The sequence below is a fragment of the Oxyura jamaicensis genome, chromosome 21 (genome assembly GCF_011077185.1).
Source record: "Oxyura jamaicensis isolate SHBP4307 breed ruddy duck chromosome 21, BPBGC_Ojam_1.0, whole genome shotgun sequence".
Taxonomy (NCBI): domain Eukaryota; kingdom Metazoa; phylum Chordata; class Aves; order Anseriformes; family Anatidae; genus Oxyura; species Oxyura jamaicensis.
In genome coordinates this window covers 2,554,249-2,569,006 of record NC_048913.1, presented here as the reverse complement: position 1 = coordinate 2,569,006, position 14,758 = coordinate 2,554,249, and the positions used below count along the sequence as shown (strand labels likewise).

At 46.5% G+C, this 14,758-nt stretch overlaps 1 protein-coding gene across 1 annotated transcript; it reads left to right on the top strand.

The window, feature by feature from the left end:
* Positions 1–740: 740 nt before the first annotated feature.
* Positions 741–14,444, top strand: MMP23B (matrix metallopeptidase 23B). The gene is made up of 9 exons (XM_035344351.1): positions 741–1,290; positions 4,384–4,523; positions 6,377–6,516; positions 7,391–7,558; positions 8,572–8,736; positions 9,609–9,719; positions 10,709–10,835; positions 11,512–12,089; positions 12,943–14,444. Exons 1-8 carry the CDS (start codon positions 1,117–1,119, stop codon positions 11,684–11,686), a joined length of 1,200 nt encoding a protein of 399 aa, XP_035200242.1. The 5' UTR covers positions 741–1,116; the 3' UTR covers positions 11,687–12,089; positions 12,943–14,444.
* The last annotated feature ends 314 nt before the right edge of the window (positions 14,445–14,758 follow it).

The window sequence follows — 14,758 nt, the reverse complement described above, 5'->3', positions numbered from 1 at the left end:
TATTTTTAATTACTTTATGTACAAGAGGTTTCTGAAACCTTTCCATCTTTCAGATATGCCCTAGGAATGTTTCTTACTGGCACCAGCACTGCCTGCTCCCTGCCTTCACTGGAGCTGGGAGATGGCAGCGAGTTCCTTTCCTCTGCCTGGTCAGAGCCGTTCAGCTGAGGACCCCACCTCCGAAGCGCCGAGTGTCCCACACTTAGTGACCAGGCAGAAATGAAGACCGGAGAATTTCTGAGGAAGCTTTCAAAAAGTCCCAAACTGACTCAAGCCCACAGCCCGGAGATGCCTTAAAGGCTCCAGCTGCTCTAGGCAAACTGGCCACCTTCCTTCTCCAAGTCAGTCTGTGGTGCTCGAGCTGAGGTACCCCAAACCAGCACGATTGTGAAAATATTCCTGTGTCTCAGCGTAACAACCCCTTACTGGGTCGCTCCCAAGTACACAAGGAATGTGCAGGAATCACTTGCCAAGTTTCATGGATGAGGGAGTTGATGTTTACTTTTATCGGAGTTTGTAAACTCCCCGACCAAAATTTCCTGAGTGGAGAAATGGTGCTTGCTCTCGCCCAGCATCTCCTTTTTCATTCTGCTCCTGAAGCCAGGCTCTGACAAATGACAGCTCCGCTACCACGGAGCACCCTGAGCAAGCATTCCACGGGCGTGATGCTGGCTTCTGGATTCCCTTTTCTGCCCCCTCCCCCAATTTCTTCATTACATAAAGCTGACAACTGCAGATTTGTCCTCTGCTGATTATACAGGCAGTTAAAGAGAAGAGTTCATGTCCATCCCAGCTTGTTTCACTTTGCTCCTTCCCCGCCAGCCCAACTTTCAGCTGCAGTAATCTGATACTGCTTGGCAGAGGCTTAGAGAATGAGAATTTTTGGCACATTGGAAAGAGGCTTAATGTAAAGTCGGCTTGCTTTTTGCTTTCTTTTTTTTTCTTTCCCCTTCCTTTTTTCTGAAATTCTCGTGGTTCTGCACAACTCTGGCAGTAGCTGCAGGACTCCTCACAAATGCTCCAGATGCAACCGTGAGCAAAAAGATTAGCGATGCATTCTGCAAAGGGGATGCCTTGGTAGCTCTCATCTCCCTCTAAAAAGTGTTAAAGACTGACATGGAACAAACAGAACAACTTTCTGCAAGCAGAAAGAAGAGCTTCAGCTTCCTCGCAGTGGACAAGAAGAGCAATGGCTATCGGACCCTCGTGGGATTTTTGTGCATATTCCCTGTGGTGGCTTTGCTGGCTGTTGTGGGAGATCCAGCTGGAGCTGCCCTTCAGAAAAGCCAGGTAGGGAAAGGATCAAACTCTAAAAAGCTTGGAAGGGGAGTGGGGATATCAGGTGTGTGTGTGTGTGCCATTTTTAGAAGACTGTGTTAAGGCAACCAGATTTATGTATATTCAACCCCTTTTTTGCAAAGGATCCTGAGAGGTAACGTTGCATCTAAATAAAATCAGATTACCAGAGATGTGTACACAGCTTGCAGACAGCCAAGTGGTGCATGCACAAATGCTTTGTGTTTGCCCTCAGAACTTGAGCTCTCCTGAGCACCTCCGCTCTCCCAGCCCAGTGTGATGTGGCACACTTACGTTCTGGTTTCTGCAGCAGCTGAGATTCCTAGGAACTCCAGAGGCAGGGCTCATGGTGCAAGACTGAAACTGGGAGTTGATGCTGGACCTACAGAACTCTTAGCTACGTTAACTCTCTCTCAGGGTCTACCCGTTAATAAGCTGGGACAGACTGGGCTTCGGGTGGAGTTATAGCAGGACTCTGGGACTCTCAGAAGCTGACCTTAATCATCACTTTTAGCTTCATTTTAGCTTTCAACTTTATAAAAAGAAACAATTTAAGAGCTTTTATCACTTCCTGCTGTTTGTGTTTATGATGACCCTGGCAGTAGCATCCCTCATTTGCATCATGTATTCAGGGCTCTTATTAACTTGGGTCTGAGCCACGGAGCTGTGTTGCTGTTTAGTTTGAGAGGGGAACTGCACGACTAGGAGAGAGAGAGGAAAGAATTACATTCATTACAGCTCAGTGAAGTAAATTAATGGAGGCCTGACTGCCTAGGGTGAATAATATAGAACAGGGATGCTGACCAGCGTCTGCCTTTATCTGTGTATATTTTAGTGTCTGTTGAAATTGTTAAGGGAGGGAGTTGAAACATCTGTACTTCTTGTGGCATCTCCCAAACTTTTTGAATACTTAAGACCTTAATCCACAGTTGAGTGGGCTTCCTCCTGGGAATTGCTGACCTCTTCTCCAGTTCTGAATATTCCCATAGTCTCGGCTCTTTGGCATCCAGACAGATCCTTTGATCCAAATTACACTGTCTAATTTTTAACTAGATCATTCCCGTTTCTGTCAGAACCCTAAATCTGAGCTACAGCGTGTGTGTTGGGCATTGGTTCTGAGATGAAAAGCCTTTTTACACCCTACGCTGTAAATGTCTTTTTACACCCTACGCTGGTGTAATTTATAGCCCTGTGGCAGGGAAGGCAGAAGAAGCAGTGTCCATCACTCAGGCCCTGCAGCTGGTGGCTCAGTGCTATCACAAAGTGGAAATGGCACCAGCTGGGCTGTGCATTATGGAGGCCAGAAAGCAAACGTGTGTTCTGCTGGCTTTGCTGAGGAGCAGGGGGATCTGTCACAGACAGACAGCTACCACGGTGTGTTTGTGTCTGACCTCATCCCCTTATCAAGACTCCTGAGTCAGAGCCTGCAGGCAGAGCAGGAATTCCCAGTACCGGCAGTCCTGGGCTGGTGATGCCAGTCAGGCCCTGCGCTGGCAAGGGATCATAGAGAAAGGAACAGAAGAACATAAGAAGGTAGGATTTGCCTGATTCTACCCTACTAGAAAGAGTTGCAAAAAGGAGGATAATACCTTACTATCCCGTAATTATGAGCTCATCTTCTCCAGGCTTCTCTTACAGCTCCAGCAGAACTGAGCACACCAAGAAATACGGGTTCTTCAGACAGATCCCAGAGTAAAGCAAAGTAGGTGACAAAGGTTAAAAGGGAGAAGTGACCCTGAGTGCTCATTCAAGAGCAAATTGGCATCGGAAGGCTCCCAGAAATGTGATCAGATAATGACCTACCAAAAGCTTGCAGCTTTGAAGGTAAGATAGCTAACGTCTCTCTGTCGTAGGTGACACTGTGTGGCCCTTGCATGCCATACATTCGCTCTGCTGAATCCAAATCGTGAGTCAGGCCCATGGCTGAGCTGACAGACGGGCTAGAATAGAAGGCTGTCCTAGAAAAGAAAGATGCTGAGATTAGACCAAGCAGAAGCCAGTGCAGCACACAGACATGAGCAGAAGAAACTGGTTTCCTGTTGGGATAGAGTCCCTCAGCCTTTCTCCAGTCATGACTAGCTGCAGTCATGGAGCGATTTGAGCAGCGTCTGGCAGCTGCAGCTTCTGGCTTCTCGTCCTTCCTTGCTGTTGGCTTGCTGTAGGCCAGGGATCTGCTGTTTTGCCTCTCGGAGCCTCAGCTGTTCCACGCGTAAAATGCAGACTTCTGTAGGATGTGCTGGGAGGTCGAACAAACTCAGACTGGTGCAGCTTTTGTGATGTTGCCACTGTACGTACTGCGTAGTGTTGGTCGTGGTGCCTCCGGAGCAAAGATGACCCAGAGACATTGTCTTCCTCCTGAAAGGGGAGGCAGAGCAGGTGGACTTCCAGGGATTTCTGCTGGTCCCATTCTTTTAACTCTGCTACTGTAGGTGGAGTCAGGAGTGCCACCAAATGTGATGTCTTTTACTGTGCGATGGCTTTAAACGCACTCCAGGGTTTCCAGGGCTCCAATTTACTTTGAAAGCATTTCAGATCCACAGCCCAGCTTTATAAAGAGCTCTCGCACAAAGGGTTGCCTGTTTGACTCATTTAGCCAGTGCTACATTTCTTCTGTGGTTAGGCTGGAGAGCAACAGCAAAGTGAAAAGGAAACGAGGACTTTTCAGGAAGAGCTGCAGCTCTGCTGGGGCCAGAAGCTTTCTGAGGCCTCGCTTCTGTTCCATCTCCGCTGCTCTCCAGGAGAGGAGCGTCTGCAGTGCCCTGTCCTGGAGTTATGCAACAGCTCAGGGGAGCCTACAGCGCCGATCCACTGGGAGCCAGCACCGAGGGATGCTGCTCCCTTCTTGCACCTGAGCTATGCCCCAGGAATTCGGAGTACAGCCCCTCTTTTGCTCTGTCTTGGTATTGTTCAGCGCGCTCAGAGCAGGCGTGCTCTGCCAGGCACTGAGCAGCCGATGTGCCAGTCTCTTCTCTTGGACAAGGGAGAGCTGCCCACACTCCTCAGCCCCACACCCGGTAGGTTTTCTTTTACGCTGTTCTATCCTGCAGTCTCTCCCATCTCCTTCAACCTCCTGTTTTATCTTTTAAGGAAGATGCCGCATCGCCTGGTCTTCGTGGAGCCTCTGCTTTGCACAGCTCACCTTTCCCACCTCGGCCTCCAGCACGGAAAAAGCGATACACAATCACGCCGGGGCACTTGAAGTGGGACCACTTCAACCTGACCTACAAGTATGGACCTGCATTAGCCCCACAGTCGGCTCTTTCTAAGTGACCGTGGGCTCTGAGTTTTTTTCTGCTGTGGGCATGGTATTAACCATACGAATACTGCTAACCCATTTGTCACTGAGTGGATAGCTGCTAACGGCACTCTAAAGCAGGAAGTTTTCTACCAATGCACCACCTCTCGCCTCGGCTGTGGGCTGTCTGGAGCATCCCCACTGCGTTAGCAGCAAGTAGCACATGTGGCAGCAAGCTGAGACTAACAGTAAAACTGTCTGGGGGCAAATTTAAGGCTTCCCAGAGCTAGGGCTGCCCACAGAAGGTAGGGAATTGAACACTGGCTCTGCCGTGCTGTTATTTTTAGAAGAACTCCATCTGAACCTCAGTCATCACTGAGGGAAATTGCTGTTGAAAGGTTCTGTGATTTCAGGAGGACAGAGCTCCGTTAGTGTTGAGTGCTTTTAGGAATCACTTTCTCTCTGTTGTCTTCGGGAAAGCACACCAACTCAGGTTACTAACAAACAATAAAAACCCCTTGGCAGTTCTAGGGTGAGTGAATATTAACCACAATATTTTCAGACTTTTCAGCCAGAGAAAGTGGCTGTTGAGCATAGCAGTGGAGCTGTGTGTATGTGCAGTGCTGGTACTACCAAGAAGCAGTGCTTGGTACTACCAAGGCTGTTATTCAGAGCCAAACGTAATGGACTCCTATGGATTTACACATTGAACTTTCACGTTGCTGTCTGGCCGTACTGCTAGCATCAGTTTTGTTAAATCCTGCGTGGTGCTTAGCCTTTGGGGCAGCACGCTTCCTCAGTTCAACAGCCCCTGAAACTGTGCGCCGAGCTGTGGGGGGAGCATCCTGGACAGATGCTTTTTCTCTTTGGGAAAGTGTCTATGGCACTGGTGAATGTTTTCAGGAAAGCTAGTGTGAGTTCAGACAGAACAAGGTTCGGGGAATCCCCTTGGAAGCAGTTTCATAAGACGAGCCCTGGCAGGTGGAATCGGGCTGTCCTGGTAAAGCTCAGGCTGGCAGGAGTCCTCGAAGCTTGACTGGAGAGGCCGGCTGATCCCTGCTGGCTGACAGAGCTGGGCTTCTTCTGGGAAACAATGGAGCCAAATCATTTTTTTCCCAAAGTCTAATGTGCTAACAAAGGCCTTTTTAATGAGGCTGCTGACTCCAGCCTCTCCTTTAAAGTACAGAGTAAGCCCCAAACAGAGCTCTCAAGGGAGCCGCCATCCCCAGCAGGTAGGCAGCAGGGCTGGGCTGGCAGGTCTCATCGGGTTCCTGAAAGCATCCCAATTGCTACACTGCAGGCAATTTGCTGAATGCAGATCTTTTGGGGTAAGGTAGGTTTTTAGGAGCCTTCTGTACCTTACCGTGGTACAGACAGGGGTTCTGCCATCCTTCACTAGATTTTCTTATAGATCAGCAGTATCTGTACCTGCAGCCTAAGCGAAAGCCTTAGTTTCTCTCCCAAATGATGAGAGTTTTCAAAGGAAATCTCTTGTTTTGCTATCAAACCTTTGGAGCCTGCTTTCAAAAGTTCTGTCCGAGAGCACTGTAACTCAGCATGTGTGTATGTTGTAACGGCAGCGATGGGAGGAGGAGTTAACTGCTGCTGGAAGGCAGGTAACTTCTCTTCTAGCAGCACTGCTCCACCGACAGGTAGGCGTTAGGATAAAGTGGATTTCCAAGAGAACCTTGTCTAAAATATTCTTAATATCCAATCCAAGCTACTCCTTTGGGAACCTATTAGAGTGCATGGAAAGCCTTGGTTGTCTGATGCAGCCCTAAGAGCCTTTGTCTCACGTATGGGGAGGTACCGGCATTTTCCTGAAGTTGTTCTATGTCCCTACAGAATCCTGTCCTTCCCGAGAAACCTCATAAATGCCAGAGACACACGCAAGGGGCTAGCAGCTGCCTTCCGGATGTGGAGCGAAGTTTCGCCATTCAGCTTCAGAGAAGTGCCGCGCCACGCAGATAGTGACCTGAAAATAGGTGAGCTGCACGGCCGCCTGCGCCGACAGGAGGCTGTTGTGTGTGTGTGCTGTCTGTCTGTCCCCTGCCTGTCCTCCCCTGCCTGTCCTTCTGCCCCTACCACCACGCACAAGGCACCTCCTGACTTTCTCAGGCCTAGAAGAATGTTAGCGCTGAGCTCTTATCTGCTCCGTCTCAAACCCAGCTGTACGTTCTCCCTGGGATTTATGGCCTGTGTGCAGTAATTATTTCTTGTGCAGATGGCAGCAATATTGAAATAATGAGCGGAGTTTCCAGCGTTTCGCAATAAGCAGTTCAGTCTGCTGTTGCATGAGGCTACTTCCAAGCACATGATAAGCCTTCCCAGGGGCCTGTCCTGCTACCACTTGCGAGCTCCAGGTGGCCCCATTCCAGTGGACGCAGGGTGCATTGTGAAGCTGTTGTGGTGCTAGCAAAAAGTCAGCAAGCAGCTGTGCCTGTAAGGCTGTTTGTTCGTTTGCACGTAAAATTGAATGATTACATCCTGGGGTTACCATCTCACTGTCCTGCGTCCTGGGGTTAGCACCGCACTGTCCAACTTCACTCAAAAAAGCCCTTTGTGATGTTGCAAAAAGCATTCGGGATTCCTTTCTGAGAATAGATTCCTTTGTGTGCCTTTGTGTGCACTGGGGACAGCTCTCCATCCAAGGTTGTCACTGGGCTGAGCCTAGTTTGCCTCACAGCCCTTGTTCCTGACAGTTGCTTTGTATTTATTTTTCCTGTTGTGTCTGTAGGTTGCAAAAAAAAACCATGTGGGATAGAGCAATAGATTTCTTAGTAAACCACAAGTTTACATGTCTCTGTCCTGGACAGGCTTATCCTGCTAGATACACTAAATCTGTTTCCTTTTTCATAGGCTTCTACTCCATCAATCACACGGACTGTCTGGAGTCTCTCATTCACCACTGCTTCGACGGAACAACAGGAGAACTTGCCCATGCCTTCTTCCCACCCAACGGAGAAATCCATTTTGATGACCACGAATACTGGATATTGGGAAATACCCGGTTCAGCTGGAAAAAAGGTAATAACGTGTCTCAGGGGGAACTCTGATGATGCCTCTGAGATTTAGCCCTTAGTCCTGAGTGCCAGTTCTGCCAGATTCTCTACCACAGCAGCCTAATTCCATTCTTTTATTGCATAGTTCAGCAGTTGATTTGCGTACAGTTCAGCCACCTCTGTAAAACAGTAATAATAACACTTTTGACTTCAGAAGGCGAATGTGAGGCTAGTAGTACTTGTTCCCAATTACTGCATCTCTGCCCAAAGCTGAGCTAGTTCAGGTATTGGCTCAAAGAATGGAAAAAAAAGTGGAATAAAAATATTGTTCTTCCAAGTCACGTCAGTGAGACTTAGCAGAAGTCTTTTAGAGCCAAAAAAAAATCCACTGACTAAGGATTCCTAGTTAATGGGCTGATAAGTTAAGCACATGTGCAAGCTACCCCCTTCAGATGCTTTCTTTCCATAAGCAGTTGGATTCAGCACAGGAATTGTGTGATAATGACATGGCCTGTAATTATGCAAGGTACCAGGATAGGTGTCAGTAATAATAGCACCTCTTCTGAGTCATCCTTCAGCTAAAATCCATCCCTGGTGGAAGTGGGCTTCAAGGTGCTACTGAGATGCTTCAGTTCAGCCCCACAAGCAGAAGTCAGCTGGAGGCTTTTTCAGGCTGGAGTATTGCAGCTAGCAACCTCACCCCCAAGCAGTCAGTTCCAGTTACAGCTCAGGGCTGCAGGAACAAAGCAGCAGAAAGCTGCCGGGAGGATGTGAATATTACAGGGCACTTGCCCCCATTTCAAGCATTGCTCTTTCAGAGCAGTCTTCCTATAGCCTGGCAAGAACTGCTGATAAAATGAGAAGTGTGTTTAAATAATTGGCTTGACTGTTTGCACCCAAGCAGCTACAGAGAAGGTAAAATGGGCAACCTTTAATACGACCACACTTTCTAAGTGCTAAAGTATTTCCTCTGGTTTTACACCAGGATTAGCAATTGTACTTCACCACAGTCAGCTTTTTTTTCCATTTCTCTTCCAGGTGTTTGGCTTACAGATCTGGTGCACGTAGCAGCTCATGAGATAGGCCATGCCCTAGGACTCATGCACTCCCTGAACCCCAACGCCCTCATGCACATCAATGCCACTTTGACTGGGAAAAAGACCATCTCTCAAGATGAAGTCTGGGGAATTCACAGGCTTTACGGTAAGGAAGGCAGGGTTGTGCTTGGGATCTGGCAGGACTAGGCTGTAAGCCAGGGAGCATTACCCAGGAGGAATAGTATTCCTTTTTTTTGCAAAGTAGAACTAAAAGGAGGTGTAGCATTGTCTGTTCCTGGCACTGATAGTTTCGTATGTCAAAGGCAGGAGGCCAGCCATAAAGAATAAATTACTGTGTGGTACCTGGCAGCCTTCATGCTCCTACCTCCCTCCGTGGTGGGTCTGAAAGCCACTTGACTGACCCCTCCAACCTTACATCCTCAGCCTGTGCTGAGCAGCTCCAGCACAGGCACTGCGGTGTTCCCGTACACCTAGGTTGTTGTGCTGCAGCCCAGCACCACCGCTGGGCACATACTGTGAGCCTTGGTTTTGTACCATGCTTCTCCCAATACAAAAGGCTAATTTTAGCCATGGAGAGTCCCAACAATGCATTTGGACATTTGCAAACATGAAGGGAAGGGAAAAGCTCGCATGCAAAGGAAGGGGGAAGGCAAACAGCTGGTAATTATCCTTTTGGCTGGATCGGGCTGTTACCAGAACATGACAGTGCTCTCTGCAATCCAGACAGGCTGTGGGAAGATGCTCTGGAGTTCTGGCACATTTGCCTGCCAGTCTTCAAACGCTACTCTGTTTTTATCAGTGATGGTATTGCGTTAAAGTAGCACAATCTAACCCCCCCCCCGTTCTTCTAGTAAAGGCATCCTGCTCTATTTATTTTACTCCCATTTTAGATCCCTTCCCCTCTCAGCACTATCGTTTACATTGAGCAATCTGATTTGGGCAAAATGTCACTTTGTTTCTTAGAGGGAAGAGTCTGTCCCCCCAGTTGCTGTAATGCCTCGTCTCCTTCTGTTTCAGGATGCAGAGACAGATTATTTATGTGCCCGTCATGGGCACGAAAAGGTTTCTGCGAGACACGCAGGAAGTTGATGAAAAAGCACTGTCCGTCCACCTGTGACTTCTGCTACGGTACCGTAACGTCTCTTCTGGGGTTTTGGGGGGTTTGCAGAGGGAGGAGGTAAAGCTTTGCAGCCCTTGCTGCAGCGGTAGGCAGGATCTTTACGCTAGAGACCAGAGGATGCAAGTGACTAGCCCCACCCAGCTCTAATGAGAAGTGTAGCTGAGATGCCTTCCTATGCATCTGAGCCAAATCAAAGCTTGGAAATAGGACTCAGTTTTTATGTTTAAATATTTGTGGACTAGACCATTAAACTGTCCCGTTCTTCCCTAGCTTAACTGAACCAATGCTAGGGAGTTTCTGAACATACAACTACTCCATGTGACTGCTTCCCTTTTGGACCCAACTGAGGAAGCGAGATGCTGATGTGTTAAATTCAGAGCTAAGAGATGCAGTACAGTACCCGATGCAGTGATGGGACAAGGACAGGACAAATGAAATCTCAAGCACAGCTGGACTTGAGCTGCTCCACAGAAAAGGAGATAACGTATGTTAATCACCTTATCTAGTCTCTCAGTTTTATGAATTCAGACAAGGGACTAATGCAGGATCACGTCAACTTACTGCAGCTGTGGAGCTGAGTTTTAGATAAAAACCTGCTGCCCTTTAGAAGATGCACAATGTAATTAGTACCTCACTCACCAGTACAGAGGTGTTTTTTTCAGACTGGATTGTTGCAAAAATGCAGTCAGATAGCTACAAACTCAGATAGTCCAGGGGATTGTTCATAAACAGAACTTCTATTTTTCCATGTGTATGAAATGAACAAGCTGCTTTTTAGCCATCTCTGTCAGTTTACATGCCACAAGCTCGTTATCTTTGCATATGAACAAGGTTACATGGCCATCCAAGAAATGTGCAGTGGGAGGCATTTTTAATAAATACTTTTAAGCGGCCTTAGGTGATAACATAATGCTATGAAAGTGTTTGGGGACGACTGAAGCTTGGTAATGAGATGTGCTAACTTTCAGCATTTCTTTCTCTCAAATTCGGTGGACAGAATTCCCCTTTCCAACGGTTCCTCCTACTCTGCCCCCACCAAGGACAAAAACCAAGACTGTTTCGGAAGGCAGGAATGTCACCTTCCGCTGCGGACAGAAGATCATTCATAAAAAAGGCAAAGTTTAGTAAGTGCTGGCATTTATTTCAGTCCTTTAGGACACTGCAGCATACATACCAAAAAGGAGGAAGAGTGCGGGCACATGACAAAACAGCGTTCGTAAGAGTGCCATTTATCTTCTGCAGCATGACTTGAACTCAGTTGGCACTCTGAGTAGAAAGAGGGGTGGCTCCTTAACTGTGAGAAGGGAACGTGCAAATACTGTTTGTAACATTGTGAAGCATTATTTTTGGATAATTTATTTGGATATTTGTTACCCCCAAGTCAAAGTCACTGGCCTATATTCTGCAAAACAACCTGTCTTGCGTTTAGCCAGTCACTAGCTTGCTAACTCTTAGTAATGTAGGAACATGTTATTCCTAGACCTATCTTCTGGATGTATCTAAAACAGAGAGAAATATGCCTAACATAAACTAACATGGGTTAGTTTAGACTCAGGACCCAATTTCCCATTCACTTCCACTAGGATTCAAACTTGTAGATTACTCAGGATAATGCACGGTTACATCTGCCATCATCTACCTGAAAGACAGTAAAACTTTAACGTCAGTTCTGTTCACGTCCAGTCGGTGCTGCAATGCACTTATTTGAACAAAACGTTCTAGCTGAGAGGACCGCTAACACCTGTTTTGTATTTTACTGGATATTTTATAGTTTAATTTCTATTGTTTTTCTTATGGCAGCTGGTATAAAGATAAGGAGCTTCTGGAATACTCATATCCAGGTTACTTATCCTTAAACGAGGATCACATGAGCATCATCGCAAATGCAATTAATGAAGGAACTTACACTTGTATAGTAAAGAAAAAAGAAAGAATCTTGACCACATATTCCTGGAGGATCAGACTGAGACACTAATGAAGGCTCTGGAATAAGAACTTCAATTACTGCTAGGTCTGTTTCAAATTCAGAATGGTTCTTTAGCATTTTGTATTTTATCTCCAGTAGTGCGAATGAACTTCTAAATCTGCCGCTTCCATACCTTCGGCAAGAAGGACTCTGGGACTTGATTACTGGAAAACAAAACCTTTCCAAGTTAGTTTTAATGGTAAAAAATTCATCAAGCACGTGCTGTTCAGAGATTTTTTTAAAAAAAAAAAAAAAAAAAAAAGTGTAAGATTTTGCAGTTAACCTGGATCACTGTGGACTGCTGACAAACAAGAACATAACCCTTCATCAAACACGTGGACGAACATTGATGGCTCAGCTGTGTTGCAATGGAATCAGAGGTATTGTGGAAGGAAAATGACCAGTATGCTCTGTAAGTGTTCCACTATCATTTCCGTAGATCCTGGTACGTAGTACTAGAAGCACTTGTTAAAAAAAAAAAAAGACCTAACATTACTTTTTCTTTTACTTGTTAGAAGGATAATGTAGGGTCACAACATTTCTAATTACTCTATTCCACATTTCAACATGTTCAGTTCAGGTATCCACGGAACATCTCCCCCCCGCCCTCCAAACCCCCCCCCCCCCCAGCCGCCCCCCCCCCCAGCCACGTTCCTGTGCTTTGTATTTATTACCTGTGTAACCTTGGCCCATATACTGTTTACTTTCATCTGCAGCTCCTCATTAACTTTTCCTTTAGGTGTCTGGCCAATAAACTTCTCAACTCCTTCAATGGATGTAAGATAACTTCCATTACTGTCAGCCCCAATCACTAAGAGATGAGGGGAATGTGCACATCCAACAGAAAAATAGCATTAGCTTGCTCAGCAAAGCCCAGTGCACTCCAATGTCTGTACCAGCGGAGGATTCCTTTGCACAGTTTGCAATCCCTGACAGTCCTTACGTTTAATAAGTACATGAAAGAAAGGTCCTTATCCAGTATTAATGCAGCCTACGTAGTTTTTTGCTTAGGTTCACCCATTTTTAGTTGTCCTCTTAACCTCTTCAGATTAAGTTTCTTCCTACTTTGAAGCACCACCAAAACTGCAAAGCATCTCACGTATTGTGTTATCGGTCAGCAATCTAGGAAGCTCTCTGTATTAGGACAGCAAAAGTGCAAGGGAAAAGTAGGAAACTAATCAGAATGGTTTGTCTGGTACAAGTGCAATGACAGGCATTTCACTGGCAGACATTTAGCACGAACTCTGCCCATCTTCGTTTAACAGACCAGAGCAACACCACGTGGAGCTGAGCATCTCTCAAGACAGCTCTGTCTTCGGGATCTGGAGAAGAGAACCGCGAGCAACGAGCTGATCGGCATAGCCTTCAATACCTATCACAAGAGGATGTCAACGCCTCAGCTGCACGGATGCTTAATCCTAGGGCAGATCTGAAGCCCTTCATCTCACAGCTTAACACTTTCTAAAACATCATTTATGATACCGAGTTCTGTGCAATTTCTCCGACTGCCGTTTACCTACACGGCAGTAACCTACCGCTAGCTCCGCAGTGCTCTCCAGTTGATGCTCCTGGCAGGCAGCGTCCACGACGGAGTTTGGGGAATAAGGGAATGCCCAGGCAAAAGGGGAGGCAGCTGCAGGGTAAATGCTGCTAGCTAAGGACCTGCTTTGCCACTGCCATCCTGTAAGGAGCTAGCCGCCTTCAAATACCAGCTGGGGACCTGAAGGCCACTGGGAAAAAAACCCAACGAAACAAGTTGCACATTTAAGACACCAGGCCACTACCCAGCTCTGTCACTCCTCCAGGATGCCACTGACACAAAGGGCATGGCCCTGCCCTCCAGTGTGCACAGCTGTTCTGGCTACAGCTTCACGGCTAGCTCGTCACCCCACACAATGTTCAAGGAACTCAGAAAAAAGATTTACATTTCTGTAAAGAAGCCAACAGCAATGCCGACAAATTACGCTCTCTCTATTGCCTGCACAGGAACACTGCATGACAGCTTCCATTTCTGAAATGTAGATTTGCTGGTACAGAAAACACTTCACAGACTGGGTGAGCTCTTCAAGGTAAGCAACAAAACTCACCTTCTCTTGGATTACAATTTGATTTTATAAAAATACGAACTGAAATAAACCAACAACAAAACAACGTACCTAAACTACAACAGTCCTGTGATTCCACTGCACACTCACGCACTGGAACTTCCACTTTTTCCTAAATGATTTATCTTTGCAGGTTTTCCATGGTTGGTTGAAATCAGTTATTTAAAAATGACGATTTCAAACTAATTGAATACTACGGTACTGTTCCTGGTGAAATAAACCTGTCAATATTTTCTCTCTTTACTTGCCTTTGCGTAACTTATGTATGATTAAAAGCAAACAACTCCCATCAGTGTCAGAAGTCCAGATTTGTTAGCCCATGTTGGACTGAAGAACGCCTTCCAGCCGTGTCTGACACACCTGTTTAAGCAGTTAAAGATCAGCAATCATTGTGGGTAAAGCACCGTTAGCATTTCAGGATTTCTGTCCCCTTTCACTTCTCACATATTTAATGAGTAAATAAGCTTTGGATTCAGTTTTACTATCACAGTTACCTTATAATATAAATGTAAGATTCAAAAACGCATGGGTGCATGGACAGTTAAGCTCAGAAACATACCAGGCAAGCACTCGGTGCCAAAATAGAGCCAAAACAAGAGTTGCAATACAGTAACTGAGGGAGAACGGGTAGTTACCTGCTACAAAAAAAAAAAAAGAAAAAAAGAAAAAAAGAATTAAACATCTCTCTCATAACCATATTACACTTCCATTGTAATCCAGCATGAGGTTTTGTTGTACTAACAATATGCCGACTGAGGTGAATAACCCTTTGGGTCAGGAAACGGCCTCTTCCAGTGCCGCCTGCGCTGTCAGCAACAGTGACAAGGAAGCTAAGAGGAAATAATGTCACCAGGTGCAAGATGCGCTGCCCAGCCTGAAACACGAAGTATTCAGTCATGGTTTAAGCCTTCACAGCACAGGCCATGGCAAAGTAGCTCTCCCTGTCTGTACGCTGTCCAGAGGTAGCAATGAAACT

Excerpts from the sequence above, each read along its gene's own strand:
- MMP23B (XM_035344351.1), top strand. The coding sequence starts at position 1,117 with ATGGAACAAACAGAACAACTTTCTGCAAGCAGAAAGAAGAGCTTCAGC. Across the intron at positions 4,524-6,376 it reads CACTTCAACCTGACCTACAA|AATCCTGTCCTTCCCGAGAA; the intron begins GTATGGACCTGC and ends ATGTCCCTACAG. Across the intron at positions 9,720-10,708 it reads CACCTGTGACTTCTGCTACG|AATTCCCCTTTCCAACGGTT; the intron begins GTACCGTAACGT and ends TTCGGTGGACAG.